At 44.8% G+C, this 27,255-nt stretch overlaps 1 protein-coding gene across 6 annotated transcripts in view; it reads right to left on the bottom strand.

Annotated features, from left to right (window-relative positions):
- The window catches only part of AKAP13 (A-kinase anchoring protein 13), a 374,025-nt gene that overhangs the window by 282,326 nt on the left and 64,444 nt on the right, over positions 1–27,255 (bottom strand). For 5 of the 6 annotated variants that reach the window (XM_075897023.1, XM_075897024.1, XM_075897028.1 and 2 more), the window contains exons 3-4: positions 18,974–19,080; positions 18,643–18,738 (exon numbers count right to left, since the gene is read on the bottom strand). In XM_075897023.1, coding sequence (XP_075753138.1) covers positions 18,643–18,653 — 11 coding nt within the window. In that variant the 5' untranslated portion in view covers positions 18,654–18,738; positions 18,974–19,080. The remainder of the gene's footprint in view (positions 1–18,642; positions 18,739–18,973; positions 19,081–27,255) is intronic. The other variant, XM_075897025.1, reaches the window with a different exon arrangement.

Raw genomic sequence — 27,255 nt, 5'->3', positions numbered from 1 at the left:
AACTGATCTCATCCTCTTGCCATAAGCCTCTTTCACATGTCCGGAATCTATTTGTGTAACACAAAGACGAGCTTCTTTTAATGTACGCTGCATATAACGAGAAGGGGTGTGCAGAATCACTGGCTCAGTCTTAGCATACTTAATGTTTTATATCATCATCTACTACTGATGGACTCACTTGCATCAAGCTATTATCTCAACCCTCATCTGCCTATATTTATTTTTAAATATCCACCCCCACTGATGGCAAATGTTTTTAAAATATTTTACTAACTTTAATTACTAACTAGCTCTCTGAATGGTATCCTTCCTGTCTTAGGAATCTATCTATTGACTTTGATTTTTATCTGCTTAGGTGTAAGTACCCATTCTCCAGATACTTAATGATGCTCTGTCTCCCACACCCCTCCATTTTTCTTTCTCTCCTCTTCCCCTCTCCTCCTATTTATTTCGAGTTTTCATATCCCCAACTCATAACTCTGAAGAAGTGGGCTGTGCCCACGAAAGCTCATGATACCATCTACAGGTTTTGTTAGTCTATAAAGTGCTACCAGACCATTTGTTGTTTTTTTCTGTAACAGACTAACTCAGCTACTCCCTGAAGCTCCTTTATTTTATCTAATACAGACACAAGTATCAAATCACCAAAAATTGGCATCTGGAGAAACTATGAAAAATCTATTTGCAGAATGCACCAATTAACAACAGAAGAGCTATGATGCCATTAAAGAACAAACAGAAATAATTTCGGAGTTTTTAGGTTTAGGTTAGGGATTCAGCCATAAAGTTAATATCTTGCACTTGGCTGAACGAAAGGAAGGGTCCCCCAGCAAGTACAGCAAATGACACTATGTGCTTATGAAAGTATGTTTGTGCATGCATTCAAATTAAGCCTTCCAACAGGTTCTGGGACAGCTGTTGTTTCTTCCCCAAATGTGCAAGGCAGCTATCCACAGGCTGAAATGCCATTTTTGGAAGGCGTCGGCAGCCAGCCAGTCTAGTCCTCTGAAGATTTTGGATAAAGATTTAAAATTAAATTTTTGTTTAAACAAAATTTGTCTTTTGGCATCAAATTCTTGAAAACTGTGTAAGAACTGTTGTCCTGAAATTGCAAGACAGACTAGTAATTTTGGGTGCCCAACCTGAGATTTCTTAAAGGGCCCAGAAAGTAAAACTGGAACTTTCTGAATAACCAGTCTCTTTACTAGGGATGTTAGATATCGTGTTATTGAATAATCATGTAACCGCATCAAAATTTAGCAGGTACATGACTATTCAGAGTCCCTGGGGGCCAGGCCAGCAGCCAATGCATTCCTGGCCCCACACCCAGGGAGCCCCTCTGCTACCCCATGCAGCAGTGCGGGGTGACTGACAGAAGCCGGTGCATGAGAGGAGCCACACAGAGGTCGCAGTGGCCTCTGTCCACGACTGGCCCAAGCACTCCAGCTCTCTGTCCCAACCCTGATCCCTCTCCTGCACTTTAAACCTCTTGTCCCTGGCCCTACACCAGAGTCTGTACCCCCACTGGAGCCCACACAGCCTGCTGCACCCCAATCCCCACCCCAACCCAGTGAAAATGAGCATGTACACAAGGGTGAGGGTGAGTGAGAGGGGAGGGAGGGTGCAGGGCCCCAAAGAAGGAGCAAAGGTGCTCAGTTTTCTGCAATTAGAAACAACTCAAATTGGCAACGCTAGCCCCACCCACTACCTACTTTCCCCCGCCCTCATTCACTTCAAGGTGCAAATGAACAGTAAATTTGGAGTGGAGTTCAAGCTTGTTTTGCTTTTCAGATTCCCATGAAGTAACATATGCCTCAGAAACAGCATCATAATTTGACAAGGTAATCATTTGTTGGGGTTTGCTGGTATGCACATATGCAAATCAGGTGATTAACAAAGCAACACATGCATACAAATACATATTCCAACAAATAAATACACCAAATTTGCATATGCAGCTAGAGGAAGTCCTCCAGTCCCCACTGTTTAACCAGCGACTGTTAAAGTTAACCATTCACATCCTTACCATCCACATGCTCACTTCTTTCCAGCTCAAGCTAACTCCATTAAGGCGGAGTCCTTAACTTCTGTGAGCACCTCCCTTCTCTCAGCATAAACATGTCCAAAAGGTCATGTCCACTCCTTGCAGAAACTGAAAACCTTCCACTCTCCAAAACCCTATTTTTTCAGTATTTGTGAACAGAGGGAGCATTCAGGGAAAATGTGGCCTTACTCAGGAACTCTCTCAGGTTCCCTCTAGGGATGTTAAAGTGTCCATTAATTGGCTAATAGAATAGATGATGCAATTTTGCATCGACTATTTCATTAGTTGATAGGGCGCCTCCACCTTTGAAGTACAGCAACAGCACCAAGGTGAAAGTGCTGCGAGGAGCACAGGGCCAGCGTGGGACTCAAGCCATCCCTGACTAGTCCAGTGCTCCCTGAGGCGCTGCCACTTTGAAACACCACGTGGAGCCTGGTGTCAAGCTCCATGCAGCGTTTCCAAGTGGCAGTGCCTCATGGAGCCCAGAGTCAGTGGGGGAGTCCCCAACTGACCCCAGGCTGCACGCAGAAGTTCAAAGGATGGTATTAATTCAATTTTCCATCTTTCCTTCAATTGATAGTTTACAAATTAACATCTTATCTCAGTATGTGCCAATGGCATGTGTGTGAAAGAGTTTGGTACCGGGAGCCAACTTTTTCCTTTCTGGAAATTGTTTTATTTTTATTACAGCAGCATTTAGGCTACATCTGCACTGGAAAAACAGATCTGCAGAATGGCCAGAGCTGCCAGTGTCACTTGACTGGAGCTTGGGCTATGAGGCTAACAAAAAAGCTGGGCATCAGTTTTCCCTGTAAGCTGTGCGCTTGGGCGGCCACCCAGGAGAAAATCAAATGCAGCCCAGCTGATTAGCAGAGCGTACTCCGTACCTGCTGCCAGCAGCATGTATTTCTATTGGTGGTGCCTTTCTATACATGCCTTGGTGCACATAAAATGTATTCCACACATGGATAGAAAAAATTAGAGGTAACATTGGTTGGCATGATGAATGGGAAAAAACTGGTCAGGAAATGCAAATGGCAGCAGGCAACTGATTGGGATGTAGTGGTTTTATATTCCTGTAACAAAACCGGGGTTTAATAATTACCACCTGGTACTCTGTGTGGTCATTTACAAAGAGAAAGTAAACAGTGTGTAAAGTGCTCAGACAGCAGCACGTCGGGAGGCGGTGGAAGAATCGAGCCGTTTTGTCATTTTGAAGGTTCACCATGGCCTTCTTGAGTCACTCTCCCAGTTTGTGTGTCTCGGTCAAGACAGAGGAGATAAAGCAGTCTAGGGATAAGTGAAAAAGAGTTTCTGTCTCATTCCTGGAAGCAAGAGGGATGATTTTCAGAAGGTGGGAAGTGGAATCCATTCACCATATATCGAACACCCCAAGGTGCTTTCTACCACACTTCTGAAGGAGAAATTAACATGAACTAAAAGCAATGGGATAAATGTAATACTTGAGGCCAGATGAAGAAAACTCCTCCACATCCCAGCCTCCTTGTTTTCCAGATTTGCTGAGTTCCCTCAAAAACATACATTGTGTCTGCTGTTTGCAAGAGGTCCTCTTGGACAAATTACAGTTGGGGTGGTGTGGAGGAGTGATAATAATACATCATTTTTAACTGTAAGAGGTCTGGATGATCTTTGAATCGTGGCCCTGGACTGAAAGACAGGACATCTGGGATCAGTGTCCAGTTCTCCCAAACTCGCTTTGGTCAAATCATTTAATCTCTCTGATTTCAATTCAAGGACCAATGCAAACATTCCCATGGCTTCTGTGTCATAGAATCATAGAACACTAGAACTGGAAGGGACCTTGAGAGATCAAGTCCAGTCCCCTGCCCTCACAGCAGGACCAAGTACCATCTAGAACAGGGTTTCCCCAACCTATGGGTCGCGACCCAAATATGAGTCACCATTACATTTCAAAAGGGTCACCAAGTGTCTCCCCAGGTAGCTCTGCACAGGAGACCGGGGGCTGTTTGTAGGAGCGCATGGGGCAGCTTCTAGAGCCGCACTTTCAGGGGTGAAAAGCCACATGCCCTAGGCAATTCCAGTGCTTAACCACCTTGACAGTTAGCAAGTTTTTCCTAATGTCCAACCTAAGCCTTCCTTGCTACAATTTAAGCCCATTGCTCCTTGTCCTATCCTCAGAGGCCGAGAACAACAATTTCTCCCTCCTCCTTGTAGCGCCCTTTTACATACTTGAAAATCACTGTCATGTCCCCTCTTTTCTAAACTAAGCTTTTGCTTATCAGTTAATCAACTACACTATTACATACCCCTTTTTGGAACAATGCCAACCACCCGTTTTCTCATTATTTTGTCTCAAAACAGATCTCTTTCTCATTTGGTAGTGACTGGCTAATTTTGCTAACACTGGTAGGGCAAAAACCACATGGATGGAATCTGGCAACCATGCATGTGGGCAACAGGAAACAAAACGTCTTATGTGCCAACACAGAACCCCAATGGGCTGCATACAGCCTGCGGGCCATAGTTTACCCACCACTGCTCTACCCTGAGTATAACTATCTATACAGATTTTGCTAATGCTGATAGAGGCAGCAAGGGGGGCGGTGGGGAAGTGACTAGTCGACTAGAGAGATGATGTTCCGATAAGCATTGGCTTATTGGATTGTTGACTAGTCATTCACATCCCTAGTCCCCTCTCTGGAACAGTCCTGTTAGGTCCATTCCCTGGTACCTGACAGCACGAACAATCCCAAGCCTCAAAAGAAGTAAATGGTCCATCTGTAAAGCTCCCCTATTGCAAAATTGTTCTCAGACCACAGACCACCAGAAAGCCACGGAAATATGCTCACAGATAAATGGTAGAGATTCTTCAGCAAAAAGCTTTTGTTACAGGGTACCTGGAAGGTTAGAACTTGAGCAGGAATGTAGCAATAGTGATCTTTCCCCAGGGCAAGTTCCAAACCCTCCATATCTCTCACATCAACTCATCTTAAAGCAAGTTTGGCCAAATTTCTTGCAGCCCCTAACACGCATCTTCTGGGATTTGTATGTTGAACAAGTAAGTAGATTTAAAGACACATGCCTCTACATTATCAAAAGCTTCAGGGGGTTGCCGAGTTAGTCTGTACAGGATAAACTTAAAAAACAACAAATAGTCTGGTAGCACTTTAAAGACTAACCAAACATTTAGATGGTGTCATGAGCTTTTGTGGGCACAGCCCATTTCTTCAGATGACTGGTCATCTGAAGAAGTAGGCTGTGCACATCAAAGTTCATGATACCTTCTCTACATTATCAGTAAGACATCTTCTTTTCAGAGGCAGAAGAGTAAGTAAAGCAACTTTGCATCAACCTTCAATTGTCTATAAAGAGCTCCACTCAAGTTGAACAGCTAGTGTCTCCATGCGAAAAGATCAAGAAACAAAGAATCAAAGAAATCTGAAAAAATACAAGACATTCCATTCATCATCCATATAAATAGAAACACCCTTTAGATCACCGCATGAAGATCAGTATTAGGATATCCAGGAAGGAACGTGTCTCACTATTCTCTGATTTACTTACAATATGAGCAGAAAGGAGAACAACAATGTAGGACATCCAGCCAAATAAAAAGGGAAACAGGGGAAGGCAAGTTACCTGGAAACCGGATATAATCCTGATCCTTTGGGATGCAGAGGGGGAGGGGGGCATGGTTATATTAGAACTGGAATTTCCTGAAGAAGTGACATTTATTATTGAAAGACCACATAGACACAGAAAACGGGAAGAACATTCTGAAGAGACTACAGGGCCCACATCTCATTTAACCAAGCTATAGCAAGCACTTTTTTTTGCAGGGACATCCCTATTGTGGCCAGGCTTGCTGACAGGGTGTGAAAAAGGGACAACTGTCCTGGGTCCTCTGGTTTTAAAGGGCCTGGAGCCCCGGTCCCTTTAAACTGCCACTCTAATGCTGGACAGGCATGTTCTGGGTGGCTCTAAGAGTTCAGGAACAGAAGGGGGGGGTGTGCTGATGTCAGGGTGTCCCTCCTTCCCCCAATCCTGTACCCCATCTCCACACAGAGAGAAGGGGATGGAGGGAGCTCGGCAATGCAAATCTCTGTCATTCTCACAAACACACACTGTCCTTCCCTCTCATCTCCTGACCCAACACGTACATAGGGAGTTGTGACTACTTTTCCTGCGTGCAAAGTGGTTTTTTTTTTTTAGTTTTTGACTGGTCTGTGCATTTCATAACTTTCATTTCTCTCTTATGCCTAACTTTAATTCTTCGAGTACAGGCAGTCCCCGAGTTACGCGGATCTGACTTATGTCAGATCCGCAGTTACGAACGGGGCCCTCTCCCTGGTCTCCAGCAGACCAGGGAGAGGAAGCAAAGCGGCGGAGCACGCGGGCAGCAGACAGCCCAGATGCGCGTCTGGGCTGTCCGCTGCCCGCGTGTTCAGCCGCTTTGCTCCCCATCCTTCTGGTCTGCAGACCAGGGGGACGGGGAGCAAAGCAGAGCAAAGCGGCTGAACACGCGGGCAGCAGGACAGCCACGGCGCATCTGGGCTGTCCCGCTGCCCCCGTGCTCCGCGGCTTTGCTCCAGACGCCTGTGATACAGCAGCTGGGGCGCTGCCGGTTGGTCCTGTAGCGCCGCTCTGGGCGCTACTGGACCAACCCGGCAGCACCCCAGCTGCTCTGCCCCAGGCGTCCTGATTCAGCCACTGCTGGTCAGTTTCAGCAGCAGCTGAATCAGGACGCCTGGGGCAGAGCAGTTTGGGTGCTGCTGGGTGGGTCCAGTAGCGCCGAGGAGCGGTGGCGCTACTGGACCAACCCAGCAGCACCCCAGCTGCTCTGCCCCAGGCATCCCCAAGTCAGCCGCTGCTGAAACTGACCAGTGGCTGACTACAGGAAGCCCCTGCCCCAGGCTTCCTGGAATCAGCCGCTGATCAGTTTCAGCAGCAGTTGACTTGGGGATGCCTGGGGTTCTTAAGTTGAATCTGTATGTAAGTCAGAACTGGCGTCCAGATTCAGCCGCTGTTGAAACTGATCAGTTTCAGCAGCGGCTGAATCTGGACGCCAGTTCCGACTTACATACAGATTCAACTTAAGAACAAAACTACAGTCCCTATCTTGTACGTAACCCGGGGACTGCCTGTATTTAAATGCCTAACCTGTCATGTCTGGAGTAATTAACCCTATGGCTAGTTGTGCTCCTGGAGGTGGTAGACATGTCCCTGCAGCCCCCTGAAAAGGTCAGTGCAGGGGTTCTCCACAGGCTATCCTTGCCAGTGGAGACCACTCCTGCAGCTCCCATTGATCAATGACGGAGAACTGTGGCCAGTAGAAGCTGTGGGGTCTGTGCCTGTGGATGAGGGGCAGCACATGTGACCACTGCTGTACATGCCAGCTGCTTTTGGGGGTGGGGCGCAGGCAGGGAGGGGGCTGCTCCATTCCTGGGGCAGCTGTCCAGCTGCTCCCAGAGTGAGCAGGTCTTGAGTCCTTGACTCTGTGCTCCCCAGGCAGCTCCCCTATCCCCTGGTCCACTTCAGAGCTCATCCTGCCTCCCTACCTTCAGTGGGACTCTTATTCTGTGCCTGGTCACTCCCAGGGTGGGTGGAGGAGGTGGCTTGAAGGTAGGGAAGTGGAGTGGGATCTCCAGTGAACTTGGGGCACAGTTCACTCTGGAGCACAGGGTGGTGGGCTCAAAACCGCCTCCCTCCACCCACTCAGGCAATGGCTGGGCTGCCAACGGGATGAACCTGGCTCCTGTATTAGGAAGTATTAGCAGGATAAGGGACCTGCTGAAGGTAAGGTAGGTGGGTGCACTGGGTTCTGGAATGGCTTAAGAGATAGGGCATTTGCCTGGAGAACGCATGGTGGCAGTTTCATGCTTCCCCCACCCACCCCAGGAGCAACAGGAAAAGGGACCCCCCTCCCGCCAGAAGGCAGGGAGGTGGGGTGGGTCCTTGAGTGGACCAGGAGATACAGCACCTGCCCAAGGAGGACAGGGTTGTGGGCTGGAATCTCCACCCAGCAGCCCAAGCCCCACCCACCCTGGGAGCAACCAGGCAGCCAACACAGGATACTGATCCCACCAAAAGTGGGGCAAGGGGATAGCATGTTCACCTGGAGAGAACAGGGTGGTGTGGGTTCAAGTCCTGGGAGCAGCTAGACAGGCTACCCCAGGGACAGACCAGGCTCCTGCATTAGGAAGGCAGGATAAGGGACTCCCCAAATGTAGGGGTGGTAGACCAGGGAGCAGCCTAGAGCAGTGCCCCATAACCCTTAGGGGCACCCAAGAGAAGTCTATAGGGGTACATCAACTAAAACCTGAATTTCTTTGGAGAAACCCAAATTCTTGTTTTAAGTTTTACAGCATTTGTATTATTTTTATACTGTTTACAACCAAATATTTCATCACCCGCCCAGCTACAATTAAGTTGTTTAAAGAAATGTGTTGCAATGGTTAAAAAAAAGAAAAAGAAAAAAAAAGTGTCTGTGCGTGTGAAAGACTGTAGGTACTTATACTTTACTTTTTTTTTTTTTTGTTTGTTTTGAAAAGGGGGCATTTTATAAAAAAAGATTGAGAAACACTGGCCTAGGGGATAGGGCATTTGCCACACACCCAAGACTAGAGCTTGCACCCCTACCCCAGCCTGGTGAAAAAGTGAATGAGATTCGGGGAGAAAGGTCAACAGAGCGAGCAGGATGAGGCCTTGGAGGAGGAGTGGAGCAGGGGCAGGGCCCCAGAGAAGGGGGGAAGGAAGCTGGGCTAGAGTATTTGGAGGTAGATTTTACATTGCACTTAAATTGAAAAAGTGATCATGTGGTTAAAAAGGCTGGAGACCCCTGGTCTAGGAGGAGGGTGCAAGAGCAAGGAAGGGTGCAGTGTGTGGCAAAGAAGGAGGGTGCAGGCGGAACGGTGGATGCAGGAGCGGATTTGGGTTAGGTCTACCTTGTCAGATTTTTTTTCTGAAAAAGCTATCCAAATTGCACTCCACAATTTTTGTAGCTTTTTCTGATTGCTTTTCCGGAAGAGGCTTTTTCCGCCCTTTGGCCCCACCAAGAAACTAGGAATACAGGGCTCCCCGAAATACAGGGCTCCACTTTTTTTCATGTTAGAGCAAATGCATTCTCTGGATGCAGCAGGGTTTTTACGGGATACCTCCAGTATCCAGAAAACCCCCTGCAGTGTAGACATAGCCTGGGGGCATGGTGTCTGGCCAAGGGGGAGTGTGCAGGAGGGACTCAGGGGGTAGATGCTTCCACCCTGATTTCTGGCCTCCGCAGGGTTGCCCTCCAGCTGCTCTCTAGAACCCCTCCAACTTCTCTCCGGACCACCCCTGCCTGCCAGGCCACGGGGGGAACGCACTTCACCCCCCCACAGCCCAGCCAGGCCACAGGGGGCAACTCATCTCCCCCGTCCAGCCAACCGCAGGGGGCTGCTCTTTGCTCCCTCCGCCCTGCCATCCGAGGGGGGGGGGGGCGCTGCTCTTAACCGTGCCACTCACTCCTCCACCAACCCAGCCTTTTAATTGGCTTCCCTGTGCTCCTCAGAGGCACCACCTCCTGACTCTTCTATTGGCCAGATCCCCAGCCGCAGGGAAGTCCCAGATGCATCCCTGACTCCTCCCCGTAGGAAGGGGAGAGAGAGGAGGACGAGAAGCATCGAGGGACCTTTTTCCGGGACAAATCTGGGGGGTTTCAGGACACCCCAACAAAACATTAAAAATCGGGACAGTCCCGGATTTTTGGGGACATATGGTCACCATAAGCATGCAACCCAAGGAACTTATACACCAATAGTATATCTAAAATTAATCTGGGGAGCAGGGCTGCTGTCAATCTTACAATTATGTGGTTATTTTAAATGTGCCACATATATTCATAAAGGTAAATTTCATTAACAAATTACTGAACTATGAATGAAGTTGCTTGGAGTGATATTAAATCACCAGTTTTAATGATGATTTAAATGAGTAGGCAAGAAACCTAGATTTAAATTCTCAACTTTAACTCTGTTTTTCATTTTTATTTTCCTGAAGACGCAGTGACTCTCATCTGTTACTAACTATTAAAACATGTTAATATGCAACTAAGTATGGCTTTTTCATTAAATTTAATGTTTCCTTTGCTAGCATGTAGGTACACCATATCTATATACTGTAAAACTCCATTGGTCTGGCATCTGACGGTCCAGCACTCCTGATGGTCCGGCACCATCAGGAACCCGGAAGTGCTCCGCAGCCGGACCATTGGAGCTGCTCTGCCTCCAGCTTCCCCTATTCAACTGCTGCTAAAACTGACCAGCGGCTGAATCGGGGAAGCTGGAGGCAGAGCAGCTGGGGCGCTGCAGGGTAGGTCCCCTAGCGCTGCCCCTGGGGGCTGCGGGACCAACCCGGCAGCACCCCAGGCGTCCCCGATTCAGCCGCTGCTGAAATTGACCAGCGGCTGATTCCGGGAAGCCCGGGGCAGAGCTGCTCTGCCTCAGGCTTCCTGGAGTCAGCTCTTGGTCAATTTCAGCAGCGGCTGACTTGGGAACGCTTGGGGCAGAGCAGCTGGGGTGCTGCTGGGTTGGTCCCTCACCACCGCTCCTCGGCGCTACTGGATCAACCCGGCAGCACCCCAGCTGCTCTGCCCCAGGCGTCCCCAAGTCAGCCGCTGCTGAAATTGACCAAGAGCTGACTCCAGGAAGCCCGGGGCAGAGCAGCTCTGCTTCGGGCTTCCTGGAGTCAGCTGCTGATCAGTATCAGCAACGTCTGACTTGGGGACGCCTGAGGCAGAGCAGCTGGGGTGCTGCCGGGTTGATCCAGTAGCGCCAAGGAGCGGCGCTGCGGGACCAACCCAGCAGCACCCCAGCTGCTCTGCCCCAGGCGTCCCCAAGAGCAGCTGGGGTGCTGGCTGGTTGGTCTCACCGCGTCAAGGGTCGGCGTTACCCCAACCAACCCGGCAGCACTCCAGCTGCTCTGCCCCAGGCATCTCCGATTCAGCCGCGGCTGGTCAGTTTCAGCAACGGCTGAATCAGGGACGCTTGGGGCAGAGCTGGACTATTGGAAGGGGGGGCTATGAGGGGTCTGGGGTGGCACCCCTCCACCCAGACCCCTCATAGCTCCCCCTTCCGATAGTCTGGCATATCTGATAATCCGGCACCCCCTGGGTCCCAAAGGTGCCGGATTATCGGAAGTTTACTGTACATTTTTAAACAGTTACAAAGAGTAATTTACATGTATTCAAATTCTTTATTTTGTACATTTTTATTATGTTACCAAAAGGGAAAGATGCATTTCTTATTTATTAAATGACTGCTCATTTTGTATTTGTGATTTGTTTCAAGCTCTAGTTGGATGAAAATTGTCACCAATTAAAATACACAAAGATTTTAACTGTATTGGATACATTAAAATGTATCAATGTTTTGGATTGAAAACTAACCAATTTATTTAATAAAATATCAGGAGTTAATTGAATTGGATTTTTTTTGGTCTTCATGTTCTTCAAGGGTTTTAGAACTAGTAAATCTCATCATCTCCCAAACTAATTTTTGTTCAGGCTGTAAGAGAAAAACTAGTCTTGCTGCTTTTTTTTATTCCTAATTCCTTTCTTAACTTTTGAAAAAATAGCAATGGAACTGAACCATTTTATTCAACTAAAATGAAGAAAACATTTTCTTTGAACATGCAGAAAAAGTGCCTGCTGTCGGAAGGTAGTTCAGCACTTGAACACACTCTAGTTTCAGGACTTAATAAATGAATTCCACTAATTCAGAGCTCTGGCTTGCAAAATTTGGTAGCAGACATGTACTGCTTCATATTATTTTTGTATTTAAATTATTTTAATAGGTTCTAAGTTTATCCCTTAACATAGTTTGTCAATTTCAAACAAGCTTATTTTTGATAAAATTTTCATTTAAAAAGCCAATTTAAATAAACAGAATTTAATTTATTAATCAAATCTTTATCTCTTCTCCCCTCCCTCCCCTCAACGAAGTTACACAGTATACAAATCTTTTCATGGTATGTAAATTTTTGCATTGATCCATATCCCAAAAAGGAAGAGGAATGAATGATCTAAAGGAGGTGGTTACTGGGTAAAAAGTTTAGCTGTCTATGGATTCTGCATGGGAGATACACCTGAGTCAGGTTTCCCAGGAAGGCAATTATCAGGAGAGCAGTTTTCCATTGCTTATCCATTGGTTCTCCAGTGACCTGTCTGCTGCCATCTTCCCATATAAGGAAGTCATATTATTCCCTTGCTGAGTCACTTGGGAAGAAAGTCACGGATGCTTCATAATAACGACTGCTGCACAAATTCTGGACATGTTATGCCCCAGAAAAAAATACTCTCTACATCACCTCAAGGATACAGAAATAGCTCCAATACTTTTTCCTCAAATACAAAAATACTGGGTATTTACAGGTGTTCTAACCTTAGTTTCAATATTGTTTCTCTGATTGGTTTATGTGATTAAAATACCCATTCTCCTTCATATCTGCAAGGACACATAAGGTTAGTTGGGGTTCAGGGTGTACGTAGCAGGAAGCAAGGTTTTTAGCTATAAAGATCCTCATTTTTTTCCCTATTCAATTAGGTGTCATTTGTAGTACAGTCAAATAAGGATTCATTTCCTATTCGATATGCTATCAAGGGTTAAAATGTATATAGTTCCCCAGTTCCTCAATTGTGCAAAAGAAAAGTTAAATCAAAATAATTACAATAGTAAATGCTTGTCTTTGCAGACTAACAGCAACTTATGATTAATCCATCCAGCTGCTGCTAAGGCTCAGTTGTGCCAAATAATTTGGGCCAAAAATTATTACATATGCTGTGTCCAAAGCACTATTTTCTTGGGTAGATCCATGGAAAATCTGAGACACTGTACAGAGTAAACAGGCTAGACAAAGTAGGAGTAGAAAATGATAAAGTTTGAGGGGGAAGATTTTTTCTCTTCTGGCAGAGCTTAAGAAGTGCCTGAGAGGTCCCCTTTCCAAGCAAGGCACATTCAGCCTCTGCACAGGGCTAGCAGGTTTTGCAAATTTAAGTTCTGTCTGAGAAAATGGGTGTGTATTCCATCTGTCAGCAATCCCAGCAGAACATAGTGCACTACCTCCAACCACTCCGCATTACAATATGTTAACAGCTGGCTGAAGGAACTCAGTTACCTCCCTCAACTGTACAGGGCTCCCCCAAGGAAGAAAGAAGGAAAAAGTCCAGACCAAAATAATCAGTGTAACTGAAAGCACAGTATTCTGGAAAACAGTCAGTTTCTCATGCTTGCCAGTACTGGTTAATCTTATGGTTCTTCCCTTATGCAAAACAACTACTTTAGCTTTAATAGCTGTCTTGATTTTGGGTAATGTAAACAGGGTGGCAAGATGTGTGAGCACATTAGAGGCAAGGAGGCAATGCATTCTCTGGGTCTTAGCGCTCAACCCCTCCCCCTCCCTATTCTGACCATGTCTGAAGGCGCCAGCAACAGGCTGTCCTGGCTTGAAGACTGGTGATACTTTCCTGGAAATGGATCTGTTAACTTAAAGGTGAAAAGTTTTCAAGTGTAACATTGAACCTGTGAAAGAGCCATTAAATGATAATGAAACCATTTAACAGGCATGTGCCAACCCTGAATTTACTGACCAAAACAGTTGTTCATTATTATGCCTACAGGACTTTAGTTTAAAATTTGCTTTAAATTATTTCATTAGTTTGTTGCTGAAGATTAGAAAAATCACATCACTAAAAAAATCCTTGCATAAATATTTAGATGGATAATCTTAATATTCAGGTTTAGCCTTAAATGCTTGGATCTTCAGACACATAGTTTTTTTAAACCAATTCTTCAAAAAGACCTCCCTCATCTAAAATACTCTATATTAATTTTAATTAATATAGTACAAAAACTTTCTAAGTCTTGCAGTCTTTTCTATCCATCCCTATTCTCCTCTTCCCCCCCCCCCCCCGCCAAAAAAAAAAAAAAAAAAAAAAAAAAAAGCGAGAGCTCTGGGACAACATTATTTTTCTTCCAGACAGCAGGACAAATGACTTTTTCCTTTTACTTCTATTTGATGAACTAGTTTTAAGAGAACCCCCACCAAATTCAGTACCTTATTAAGATATAAAATCCTTTGTTATACCTAAAATATTTGGCAACATATTTTTAACATCAACATACAGTGAAATTTCATAAACATGTCTTGTTATGAAAACCATACAAAATAAATTAGTGTTCCCTTTGTCTAAAAGCAATGGACTTTGTTATGGACACACTAACCCACTCTGTTTTAGTGAGTTTAAATATGTAGTGATCTGGAATGATTACTTTATGAAAGCTACCGATGAAGAAAATGTAAAAACAGAAAGGGCTGCATCATGCATTCTACGATATTTAATGTTGTAGTCAACAGGATAACTCACTTGCCCTTACTTTACTATAGTGTTTCCAGATAAATCTCTTGACAAACATCAGGGCATAGCAAAAACTGTGACAGACATTTTTTATTCACAAATTTAGTGATTTTAATTAGGCGTCTTCTGCATGTCCAGTCTTCACAAGTTAACATGCAGTGAAAAACATACTCTACTTTCTTTAGAACAGTATTTTTTCCAAATGTCATTTGATACATTTGAGTTCAGGGATTTGGCTTGAATGGGTGAACAGAAAGAAAAGGGAGACAGTGGGGAGTGGGAGAAGCCTGGGCGGGGGAAGGGCGGAGTATGGGCAAGGCTACAGACTGGGAAGCTTGCCTACAGAAGCAGCAGCTGCACCCACCCACCATGCATATGACCATGACATGTGGATGCAGGACTCTGCTGACCAGAACCATTAGCAAGAGTTAGCCTGCATAAAGCTACACAGCCAGTTCTGCTGATGACCCCTTATTCCTACCAAGACAGGTAGATTTAGCATCCAGATTGGAAGGTGCTGTAGCTATTTAGCACACAGAGGGGAATGTCAGAGTTAATTTACCTCTGCCTTGTCCCGTTTTGGTTTGGAGCACTGTTGACAAGACATAAGGAAACATAATGGGAAAGCAAGAAGGGGGTTGTCATGCTCCAGTGAAACTAAGCTGGTGTGAGGCTTATGCAAGCTGTCTTTGTTTCCCTTTTTATATTAAGTTTCATAAAACCTCAATTTTAAACCCATCCCTGGCCTGGGAGTGCAACATTTGGCAAGCACAAGCAGGAGAGGCTGAACTGCAGTGATCTAACCTCTTTGAGAGATGGAACCTACCTAGAAGCTGCTGCGGGCTGTTCCAGGGCAAGCTGCCAGATCATAATGGAAGCAGAAAAGCAAGTGTGCACAAAGTTTTCCTGGGAAGCAGAAGGGGAAACTGTTTGCAAGCACTACCACTGGGAGAGAGAACATTGTTATGGAGGTAGAGGGACTCCTATACAAGCAAAAAGATGAGCATTTAAGAGAAGCCTGTGACTGGACATGTCTGGGATAGGCAGCAGTAAAACCATCAAAAAGCCATTTGACTGTAGTTAAACTAACAAGCAGTCACTTACAGGGTTGGGCAATCAGGGACTGTCTACTTAACTGGTGTTAAGAGAAGATTTTACAACTTATTGCTACAGCAAAGGAAGCTCTTCAGTGCCCTATAACGCCAAGCCTCAGCGGGAGTAGTTGCCAGGACCCAGCCTGAGACAGGACTGAGTGCTTGCAATGCTAATCCTTATCAATTAACTGTGCAGATGACTATTTTTTTTGTCGATTACATGATTCATGAATTACACCCTTCTTAACATCCCTAGCTGCAGTTGACTTTTTTTTTTGTCGATTACATGATTCATGAATTACACCCTTCTTAACATCCCTAGCTGCAGTTTACCTGATGAGGTACCAGCACTTCACCTTATTAACATCATGAAACCGTTTCCTCACGAGCATAGCCAATGTGGCAATTCTTATGAACTTCATCAGACAACCAATTTTGACAACTTCCACATGCTTACAGCTGGAGAGAGGGTATGCTCTCTATGAAGGAACAGTCAGTACTGCAGCATGTTGGGTTCTTACAGGCGTGGATGCTGAAAGTTTAATAGCAATATCTGAGACAGATGCTGCTGCTCACTGGCCCGAGGACCTGCACATGAGACATGTTCGCCAAAATACCTAAAGGATCATCTTGCCAAATAAACATCCCTGTGAGTAACCCTTCAACACATCACTCAATGCTGAGGGGATGAATTGTACTGGGAAGTTGACTGAAAATTAAATCTGAAATTCAAGCAGATACTCAACAAATAAAGCCTTTTCAGGTGGTATGAGTGTTTAAGAAAAGATGGTCATACCAAGTATCAAAGACTAAAGCCAGTAAAGAGAGTAGCCTCCAAGCAGAAGGGATGACACATCTGTTTGAACCAGCAGTGAATCTGAGCCATTTGGCAGAGACGTGAAGGAAAATGTCCTAGCAGATACTGAAAAAGGAGCCCAAAAGGAGCCCAAAACTTTTCCCAAAGATGACACACGGAATATATCTCTAGCTTACAGGTGACATGATCCATACAGAAGACTTACATCTCAGTGCCACATCCACTATATAGAGAAGTAAAGGAATGTCTGCAAGAGCTCCTAAACAGGACCTGAATGACAATACCCATCCAAGTCATCCTATCCATCACCAATGGTTACATATCTGGAAAAAGGATGGTGCGCGAAGATAAAATTCTGCATTGATTACTGGGAATTGAATGAAAAATACTACCAAACTGAACTCATCCCTCAAATCCATGAACAGACTAGACTGGGAGGTAAATCCGGTTCTTTATTTTGGATCAAGGGAAGGCCCACAAGTTACATGGCTGTACAAAGCCAACACATCATGTCCTTCATTACTCCCTGAGCCTGTAGGAATAGGTTAGAATCCCTTTTGATTTAACAAATGCGCCTGCTGCCAGCTAGGAGATACGGACAAGTGCCGCATGGACCTTTGGGATGAGGTATGTATTGCACACTTACAGCAGTACCTTTGCAGAACACATGGAGAATATAAAAGAGATATTGCAACAATTACAGAAACATTGAATTAAGCTGAAAAATTCTTAATGTAACCTCTTTAAAAGAGAGATATGTGGTGAGAGAGTGTCTGCTGAAGTTTATAAGATGGAGCCAGCTAACACCACTAAGCACAATAGGGGAAACTTCATAAGATGTCAGGATTCCTCATCTACGACCAAAGGTACAGTATATTCAAGGCTTCTCTCTAAGGTCTCTACACAGTGGCCATTATTCCAAAGTAAAACGTGAGTGCCTACACATCAATTAAGTTATTTCAAAATAAATTTGAAATAACGGATGGCTTATTCCAACTACTGAAACCCTCATTCCATGAGGAATAACACCTATTCTGAAATAGCTATTTCAGAATAGCAGTAATGTGGATGCTCCACTGCTATTTCGCCAGGTCCATTGAAAGTAATTACTCCCCAGTGCCTCCTGGGGCTCTAAATCGAGGTAGCACATCCACACTAGGGAAGCCTGCATCGGACTAATTTTGAGGCTTCCCTGTAGTATAAATGTGCTTTTTCGAAAGAAGCTAATTTGGAGTATTTCTTCCGGCATAGCTTATTCTGAAATAAGCATGCAGTGTAGGACACGCCCTAATAGAAAAGTCGTCATATGTCTCATCCAGTCTTTGCTTCACAAATTCTAAGGCCAGAGTGGACCACGACAACCATGTAATCTGACCTCCTGTCTAACACAGGCCATAGGACTTCCCTAAAACATCTCAGAGGTGATCTTTTAGAAAAACCTCCGATCTTGATTTAAAATTTGTCAGTAATGGAAAATTCATCCAGCTCTCCCTGTTGAAAATTTACACCTTTTTTCCAGTCTGAAGTTATGTAACATCAATTTCCACCCATCGGATCATGTTATGCTACATGCAAAAGCCCATTATTAAATATTTGTTCCCAATATTTGATAAGACTGTAAATAGGTCACCCTTAATCTCCTCTGTGTTACACTAAATATATTGAGCTTCTTGTGTCTACCACTATAAGGCATGTTTTCTAATCCTTTATTCTTGTGGCTCTTCTCTGAACCCTCTCCAATTTATTAACACTCTTTTTAAATTGTGGGCACAAATGGACACAAGATTCCAGCAGTAGCTGTACCAATACTAAATCTGAGGTAAAGTAACACCTTTACTTCTGCTTCAAATTCCCCTGTTTATGCATCCAAGTTGAATTAGATCTTTGGGCCACCGTGTCACATAGGGAACGCCTGTGCAGCGAAGTATCCAAAATTATTTTGGTGTTGTGAGGCCTTGCAAATAAAACAGCAGGAGAAATGGCAAATGCTAAATCACATCCCACCAGCAAGAAAGCAAGATAAAAAAACAAATGCATTTCACACCATCTCAAATGGAGAACTCTGTGAGCTTAACAGAAGGAGATGAAATCCCTCTATTTATTTTTGTCATTTTTCAATGTGATAGCTATGTTGTTTGACTTCTACAGCATGTCAGTTATAAAAAAAATTAATTGTTGCAAAACTTATAAAATGTACTTTGATATCAGCATCTTCCTGTGGTATCAGTAGACAAGTCTGGGAGATTACATGTTTTTGTGATGTTATTTCAACTCCTTCTATTCATCTCTGATCAATAAAGCAAGTGTTTAATCTTACTGTAACTGCATACAGCAGCTTGGCAAGCTCCAGCAGCTTCTTTCAGGATCTCCAGGTCAAGTGAAGAGAATCACAGCAGAAAGTGATGTATCGATCCTGAAAAGGTGAAAAGTGGAATCATTTGAGGAACTACTGGTAAAGAGGGGCCTTTAGAATTACATATACAAAAAAAGTAAGAGCCAGAAAACAGTTGACATGGGGCAAACTAATTTGAATACCAGCCAGTGATTGGTCCGGGAGGCAGGATGGACGTCTCCACTGACCATTAGAGCTTCACAGTTCAAAAAGTAACAACATTCTGAAGGTGGGAGTGAACAAACAGCTCTCTTACCTTTTACTCCTCTGAATGGCATGCAGATGAGTAAAGCAAAGATCCCTTTTCCATAGATGGTTCAATTATACAGAAGTGACGGATACATCTTGTCCTAAATGAAACTCCTACAAAGATTGAAGAAACTGTTTTTAGAAGGAAATCCATCTGGAGCAGAAACACACCCTGCCAGCAAGACCCACTCTCCAGGCGATGTAGTAAAAATGGGCCAGCACAGAAGGGCCAGGCTAGAAGGGAGAAGCCCTGAGAAGCCTCTACTATCAGAGTCCTGTGGAACCCTAGCTAGGATTTTAAGCATGCTACTGCATGCCCTTTGCTTTCTTAAGCAAATCTTCTGCTACAGGGTATGATTTGCTTCCCATATTGCATCCAAAGGAGTTAATCTGTCCCACTAAGTGCAAAATAGGGACGTTGGGCTCTTAAGATAGAATTCAAAGTGGTGAGAGGAGAGAAAATACACTTAGTGGTTCAGTTTATTAATGCTCTGTGGGAGATTTTATTAATTAAAACCAAGTCAGTCAAGCTCCTCAGACCATAACTTGGTCACCAAAGAATGAAAAGTTCCTGTGTACACACAAGTCAGCTGAAACTAGCAAACACGACAGGTCGTCTTCTGATACCCAAGGAAGGAAGAATCTGTCTTTGTTCTCTCCTGACGAGAGATGTGAACAGGCAACAGTTAACTGGTACCCAGGGAAGCCTCCTGCCCATGGCCTATCACAGGCAGAGGGGCTGCTCCAGCGCTGCAGGGCTGTCAGCTCCCAGCCCGCATAAACTGAGAGTCCACAGCCTTGCATGTGGGGCTGGAAGCAGCAGCTGAAGGGGGGAGGGGAACTGATTTCTGGCCCACCAGCAGCCCAGCATGGGACCAGAAGTGAGGGGGCCACTCTAGCCCAGCTGAGGCAGGCAGGAGCAGCCACTCCAGCCCCCTACCCCCTTTAATCAGTTAATGGGTTACACTTAATGTTTCACCAGTTAACTAATTAAACAGAACATTACATCCCTACTCCTGACCAGGAAGGCACTTGTAAGCAGAGACAGGTATGTCTCCCTTGCACTGAAACAATATTTATAGGGGACTCAGGATTAAAAGTGCACTTATGATCTGTAAAATGACAGTGGCAGAATTAATGATTGGGAGACCCTTTAACTTGTGTGAATTAGCAAGTAAAAAACAAAGAGAAGGCATCACAAAATATAGTCTATTAACTTGGTCTAACTATAGTATGGCTTTAATTATAATGCTGCACAGTACAACATTTCATTAAATGAATGAAAACTTAATAGAAAAAGCTATAATGTAGTCTCTTATTGAATCTCTGCTGAGAGGCCGGGAAACTTTTTGTGCACTTTAGCAAGGTTCTATTGTATAGAAAACAGTATCATTTTACCACTTTTGGGAAATAATAACTGATACTCAGAGAACAATAGTAGAGAATAGAGCTGGCTTTAAAAAGTGTCTTCTTTCAAAATGTAATTAAAATTCCACAATTCAAAAGTGTTCAACCAGCTCTTGTATAGAGTATATGCTTCTTTCCATGGTTCTTGGTTGGCAAACCAAGATGGTTCATAAAGACAGCTTAAGAAATCTGAAATCTACTCTTTAAATAATTTCCCTCCTGGTTGACAATAGGTATGTAAGAGTTTAACCGATAAGCATCACCTTATTGGTTGCAGTTAAACTCTTCTATCCTGCTGGCCCCAACCCTGGAGCTGGGTGCTGCCCTGCCCTGTTTAGAGTATAAGCTATAAGGCTGAAACTACAGAGCCCGCAGCACAGGCAGCTCCCTGGGAGCAGGGCCTGCAGCCAGAGCTGGTGCACGCTGGAAGCCAGCTTATAAGCCAGCTGCCAGCCCCACTACCAGGGTACCGGCTGCCGCCTTGCACTGTGGGCTTTGATGTGCACCAGAGGGTGGCAGCCAGCTCCCCAAGCACGAGACCAACAGCCACAGCCAGTGCGCACTAGGAGTCAGCTTATTCTGTAAGTTAGGTCTTGGCGTGCACAGGCTTCTGGCCCCACTCCCAGGGAGCTGAGCTGCAGATGCTGCAGCATAACCCTTATACTGCAAAGCCCGTGGCACATATAACCGTGTAACCACTAGGATTTTTAACGGTTACATGGTTACTTTTTAAAAACCTTTTTAAATCCCTCATTGACCAGAGGATAAGAATTAAAGTGGAAATTAGCTATTGAGGCGTGTTACTTCTAGTCCCCTTCTATTCTATCTAATGCTCACTTGCAGAGAGCTTACTAGATATAAAGAAACACACATATTAATACTCATTTGGCCTGATGTCTAGAAGATAGTGGTTTTGTTATTTGATCTTCCACAGTCCAGCTAATAGGTATGACATAAAGAGGTTAGCATTGTAAGAGAGGATTTCAGAGTGGCTAAAAATTCACTCAAATTGTAATGTACTTGCCCCGGATATAAAAGGCCATTCCTCTGTCAAAATAAAGAAAATCCTCAATCCATTTTGTAGATTTTCAGCTGCATCTTCTTAAAGCCCCAAAATAAAGCCATTCAGAGTCACCCACATAGCTCTATCAATGCCCCCTTGATTTTGACCTCCACCATCCTCTGCTATACCTACTCCATGCGTCTCTTAAGAAGAGAAGCTGCCAAATAGGTCACATTGTTTAGCAGCTGTGTGATGTGGAAAGAACATCTATTAGGCACTGTAGTAAGAATCTGAAACTCACTTTCACTCGTAACAGAGAAAGAAAATCTTGAGCATCCAGAAGCTATAAAACAAGAAGCTAAGTTACAAAAAACACTGGGTCAAGTTCGTTCCTTATGTGACGCCCAAATGAGATCCATTCAGTGACACAACAGGTGAACTTTGTGTATACCTTCAAGAAGCATAAATTACATGCAGAAGGATTTCAGAGAGAAAGACAGAAGACAAGCCAAGAAAGATAAATTATGTATCACTAAAGACAGCTGCAATACTGAACAAAACACCCAGTTTAATGCCTTTGAACACAATTAGGTAATAAATGACCACTGGTTACTATCTAAAATATTTCTTTGATACTGTTCACCTTGGCATCTCAGCAATGTCGTATTTCACAGGATTTAGTGATGTATAACACAGAAGAATGAGGAAATCTGGGATAGTCAAAGCGTCTATAAAGCTAACTGTGATGACTATATTGGCAAACAGCCTAAGTCAGCATAAAAAGGATTTATCCTTAAGCTTTTGGATTGGTACACTATTGAGAGATGCCTCCAAGAGTAGCACCTAAACCTTCCTCTCATATAGCCCTCTGAATTATTATTAGGGTTACATAGGAACCCCAATCAGGGTCCTATATTGAGCAAGATATTGGATAAATATCAGAGAAGACAGTCATGGCCCGAGAGCGCTTACTATTAGAGCCCTGCACAGATATACAAATGTAGATCCATATCCAATCTGCATCCACCAGGCTCAAGACCCCATCTTATCCATAATCCACGATCCAAATTTTACTTGTATCCACACAAGAAATCTGGAGGCGGGAGGGAGAAGAGATGAGCAAGGAGGGGGACAGGGTCTTGCAGGGAAGAGGCAGGCAGCAGCCAGGAAAGTATGTGTTTGTAAATAGGAGGGGTTGTTAGGGTTGCCAGATGGTTTAACTAAAAATACCGACCCCCCCCCCCCGCAAAAAAAAACAAACCAAACCAAAACCAAACCACACCAGGGAAAAAATTCTGTTGAGGGGGAAAAAAAGGGGGGGGGGAGTTGTTGGGGGGGAGAAGGACCCCAAGAGTAAAGCAAAAAACAAAAAAAACAAAACAGCGTGGCCCCTTTAAGAAAAGCCTTTGAAGCTTTTTGCTGGGGGAGGGAGGGTGGAAGCAGGCTGGGCCTGGTTTCTGAGTGTGTCGTAAGGTTGCCAGGTGTCCAGTATTTTTGCCTCCTGGCGGGGGGGAAAATCAGAAAATACCAGACATTTTAGGTGTCCGGTATTTTCTGAATTTTTTTTTTTTTTACCTGACAGGAGGCGAAAATACCGGACTGTCCGGGTCGATACGGGACACCTGGCAACCCTAGGGATTGTCACGTTGCTTTTTTATTATTAGTCTCTTTTGAGCACAGCCATTTGTGTTCCAAGATACAGAAAGAGGACAGGAGGGAGAGAGGGGGGTTCTGGAGCTATCTATTGGATTTCCACTCTTGTTTAGCCTGCTGATCTTTTTAACCGTGTGCCGGGGGCTCTGCACCTCAGTGTTCACCAGGCCAAGGTGGGGGAGGAGGGAAGAGGGAGGAGAGGGCCCAGGCAGGGCTGGCATTCAGCCCCTCCTGCAGGGATTTTTAGGACATTTTCTTGCATCCTTTCCTTGCTGGCAGTACAGGGGGCTGCCCAGTCACACTCCCTCCCCCTTCACCTTCCATGTGGCGAGAGTGGAAGGGAGAGCCCTACACAGGTATTCACTCCATCATCTGTAGATATGAAGCAGATATCTGCAGATAAGCAGGGCTCTACTTACCATCTATGTGAGACACAGAACACACAGCCGGACCAACCAAGGTGATGATAAAAATGAAATAAACAGAGTTAAGCAGAAGTCACAGTTTGTCACCAGCTAATCACCTAAACAATCTACTTCTGACCTGAGAAATACCTCTGTCCCATTTGGCAAAGTACGTATGATCGCTGGATGGCAGATCGTTGTGTCAGTCAAGTCTAAATGCAACCCTGCATATTGAGAAAGCTGGAGAACACTCTGCTTATATTACAGGTGAATTACTGAAGAGATTGAGCTGTTGTGGAAGGAGAGGTGATGGGAGTTTGCACAATCTTAAAGATGGAATTCCAATACCAGGATTAGATTTGTACTTTGACCGGGCAGCGGGTGACAAACATAACTGCCACCACCTGCTGAGTTTGGAGGTGTGCACCTCAAAGCCTGCCTGCTTAGGGGGAGCCAGCTTCATGCATTGCCTTTTGAAAGTGAAAGGCTCCACAAAGGATCAACCGCTGCACTGCTAGATGCAAAATGAACGATGTCGTTTAACACATTCTTAAGTAAAGATGCCAAAACAATTTCAAGGCAAAGAGAAATAACCAACTATCAGCAAGGAAGCACCTATTCTGATTTCCCCTGAAGAGGCAAGTAAATAATCACAGGCTTGCCTATCTTTCGGTTAAAGCAAAAGCCAAACCATGCAAATCAAACCAACACGAACAAAGACAGCAGCAACATTTTTGAAGTTGTCTTTTTTTTTAAATAAAGATTATTGCCTTTTCTTATGAAAAAAGTGCTATGTAGTTCCCACTTTGCAAACTTCAGTGGTTTTGACAGGTACAATGAGATGTCACAGAATCTGTTTGTAATTGTAATAATTAAGCTTTCAACAAATCCAAAAGGAGCTCAAAAACTTGGCAACAATGAACTACCAGATAAACAGTTGATTATTTTGAATTGCTTGTTTCAGCTGGGACTTCATAATGGCCAAAACACTCATATTAGACCAACGCCGCCACAACGGCTCCCTTCAAAAACCTCAACCTCCACTTCAGAATTCAGGATCAAACTAAACCAAGGAAAATGTTGCCTGCCCTCACTATGCTGTCACATCTACAAGGTTTTGAACCATTTTTTGCACCCTTCTCTGATAGCTGTATTTGAATGGACATATTTAAATCATTGCCATAACATATATGCATAGCCTTTGTGGTTACAGAATATTATCTTCAGTTTTTGCTGGTCCTTCAGGAGACAAACAGCTCATGGAAGACTTTTGGAAGTTTGTCTCAATGTGCAGATAGAACTAAAAAGTGTGGCCCAATTTCTCTGCATAAGCAGAATACAGGTAGTCCCCGAGTTACGCGGATCCGACTTATGTCGGATCTGCAGTTACGAACGGGGTTTCTCTCTCCCCGGAGGATGGGAGCGGCGGGACGCCCAGATGCGCCGCGGTCCCGCCGCCTGCGTCCTCCGGGGCGAGAAAAGCTGCTCCGCGTCTCCCTGGTCTGCTGGGGGGGGAAGTCCCCCCCCAGCAGACCAGGGAGACGCTGAGCAAAGCCGCGGAGCACGCAGGCAGTGGGACAGCCCAGGCTTTGCTCCCCGTCTCCCTGGTCTGCTGGATACGCGGCGCGTCTGGGCTGTCCCGCTGCCCCCGTGCTCCGCGGCTTTGTCCGCGTCTCCCTGGTCTGCTGGAGCAAAGCCGCGGAGGACCCGGGCGGCGGGACCGCGGTGCGTCTCGGTCCGCCGCCCACGTCTCCCTGGTCTGCTGGGGGCGGGGGGGCGCGCAGCTAGTGCGCCCCCCCCCCCCCCCCCCAGCAGACCAGGCTTTTCTCCGAACGCCTGTGGTAGAGCAGCTGGGGCGCTGCCAGTTGGTCCCGTAGCGCTGCTCTGGGCGCTACTGGACCAACCCGGCAGCACCCCGGCTGCTCTGCCCCAGGCATCCCCAAGTCAGCCGCTGCTGAAACTGACCAGCGCTGACTACAGGAAGCCCTAGGCAGAGTTGCTCTGCCTCGGGCTTCCTGTAATCAGCCGCTGGTCAGTTTCAGCAGCGGCTGAATCTGGACGCCAGTTCCGACTTACATACAGATTCAACTTAAGAACAAACCTACAGTTCCTATCTTGTACGTAACCCGGGGACTGCCTGTATTCAGAAATAGATATTCCTAAGAGCGGGATTTGGCCCAGAGACTGTGTTGCTTTTCCTGGAATGTGTCACAACCTTCACACTAGAAGTATTAATAATATTTTAGGGCAGTTTACTCAAGTAATTAACTGAAAAATTAATTTTGATTAAACATTTTAAACAGAATATTGACATTTATTAAATACTTTGGATGTTTTTCAAAGATATTGATTTCAATTACAACAAAATACAAATTGCATATTGCTCTCCATATTATTTTTGTTACAAATACCTGCACTCTAAAAAATAAAAGAAACGGCATTTTCAATTCACCTCATACAACTATTGTAGAGCAATCTGTTTATCATGAAAGTGTGCCTTACAAATGTAGAATTTTTTGTTATATAACTGCACTCAAACAAAATAACGTAAATCTTTCGAGCCTACATGTCCATTCAGCCCTACTTCTTGTTCAACTAATCGCGAAGACAAGTTTGTTTACATTTATAGAAGATAATGTTGCCTGCTTCTTATTTACAACGTCATCGGAAAGTAAGAATAGGTGTTTGCATGGCAGTTTTGTAGCTAGTGTTGCAAGGTACTTACATGCCAGATACGCTAAACAGCCATACACCCCTTCATGCTTTGTACACCACTCCAAAAGACAAAATTCCATGCTGATTAAGCTTGTTAAAAAAAATGTCTTAATTAAATTTGTGACTGGACTCCTTGGGGGAGAATTGTTTGTCTCCTGTTCTATTTCACCTTCATTCTGACATAGCAATTCTGGATGATGACACAGCACTTTTGTTTTGAGAATGCATTCACAGCAGATTTGTCAAATGCAAAGAAGGTACCAATTACAGATGTAATAGTGTAGTCAATTAACCAATAAGCATAAGAACATAACATAAGAACATAAGAACGGCCGTACTGGGTCAGACCAAAGGTCCATCTAGCCCAGTATCCTGTCTACCGACAGTGGCCAGCACCAGGTGCCCCAGAGAGGGTGGACCGAAGACAATGATCAAGCGATTTGTCTCCTGCCATCCCTCTCCAGCCTCTGACAAGCAGAGGCCAAGGACACCATTTTATCCCCTGGCTAATAGCCTTTTATGGACCTAACCTCCATGAATTTATCCAGCTTCTCTTTAAACTCTATTATAGTCCTAGCCTTCACAGCCTCCTCTGGCAAGGAGTTTCACAGGTTGACAACACGCTGTGTGAAGAAGAACTTCCTTTTATTAGTTTTAAACCTGCTACCCATTAATTTAATTTGGTGTCCTCTAGTTCTTCTATTATGGGAACTAATAAATAACTTTTCTTTATCAGCCCTCTCCACACCACTCATGATTTTATAGACCTCTATCATATCCCCCCTCAGTCTCCTCTTTTCTAAACTGAAAAGTCCCAATCTCTTTAGCCTCTCCTCGTATGGGACCCGTTCCAAACCCCTAATCATTTTAGTTGCCCTTTTCTGGACCCTTTCCAAGGCCAAAATATCTTTTTTGAGGTGAGGAGACCACATCTGTACACAGTATTCAAGATGTGGGCGTACGATAGTTTTATACAGGGGCAGTAAGATATTCTGGGTCTTATTTTCTATCCCTTTCCTAATAATTCCTAGCATCCTATTTGCCTTTGTGACCGCCGCTGCACTCTGTGTGGAAGTTTTCAGAGAACTGTCCACGATAACTCCAAGA

This window comes from Pelodiscus sinensis, chromosome 14, assembly GCF_049634645.1.
Source record: "Pelodiscus sinensis isolate JC-2024 chromosome 14, ASM4963464v1, whole genome shotgun sequence".
Taxonomy (NCBI): domain Eukaryota; kingdom Metazoa; phylum Chordata; order Testudines; family Trionychidae; genus Pelodiscus; species Pelodiscus sinensis.
The sequence above is the reverse complement of the archived record's forward strand: the minus strand, read 5'-3'. Positions and strand labels throughout refer to the sequence as shown.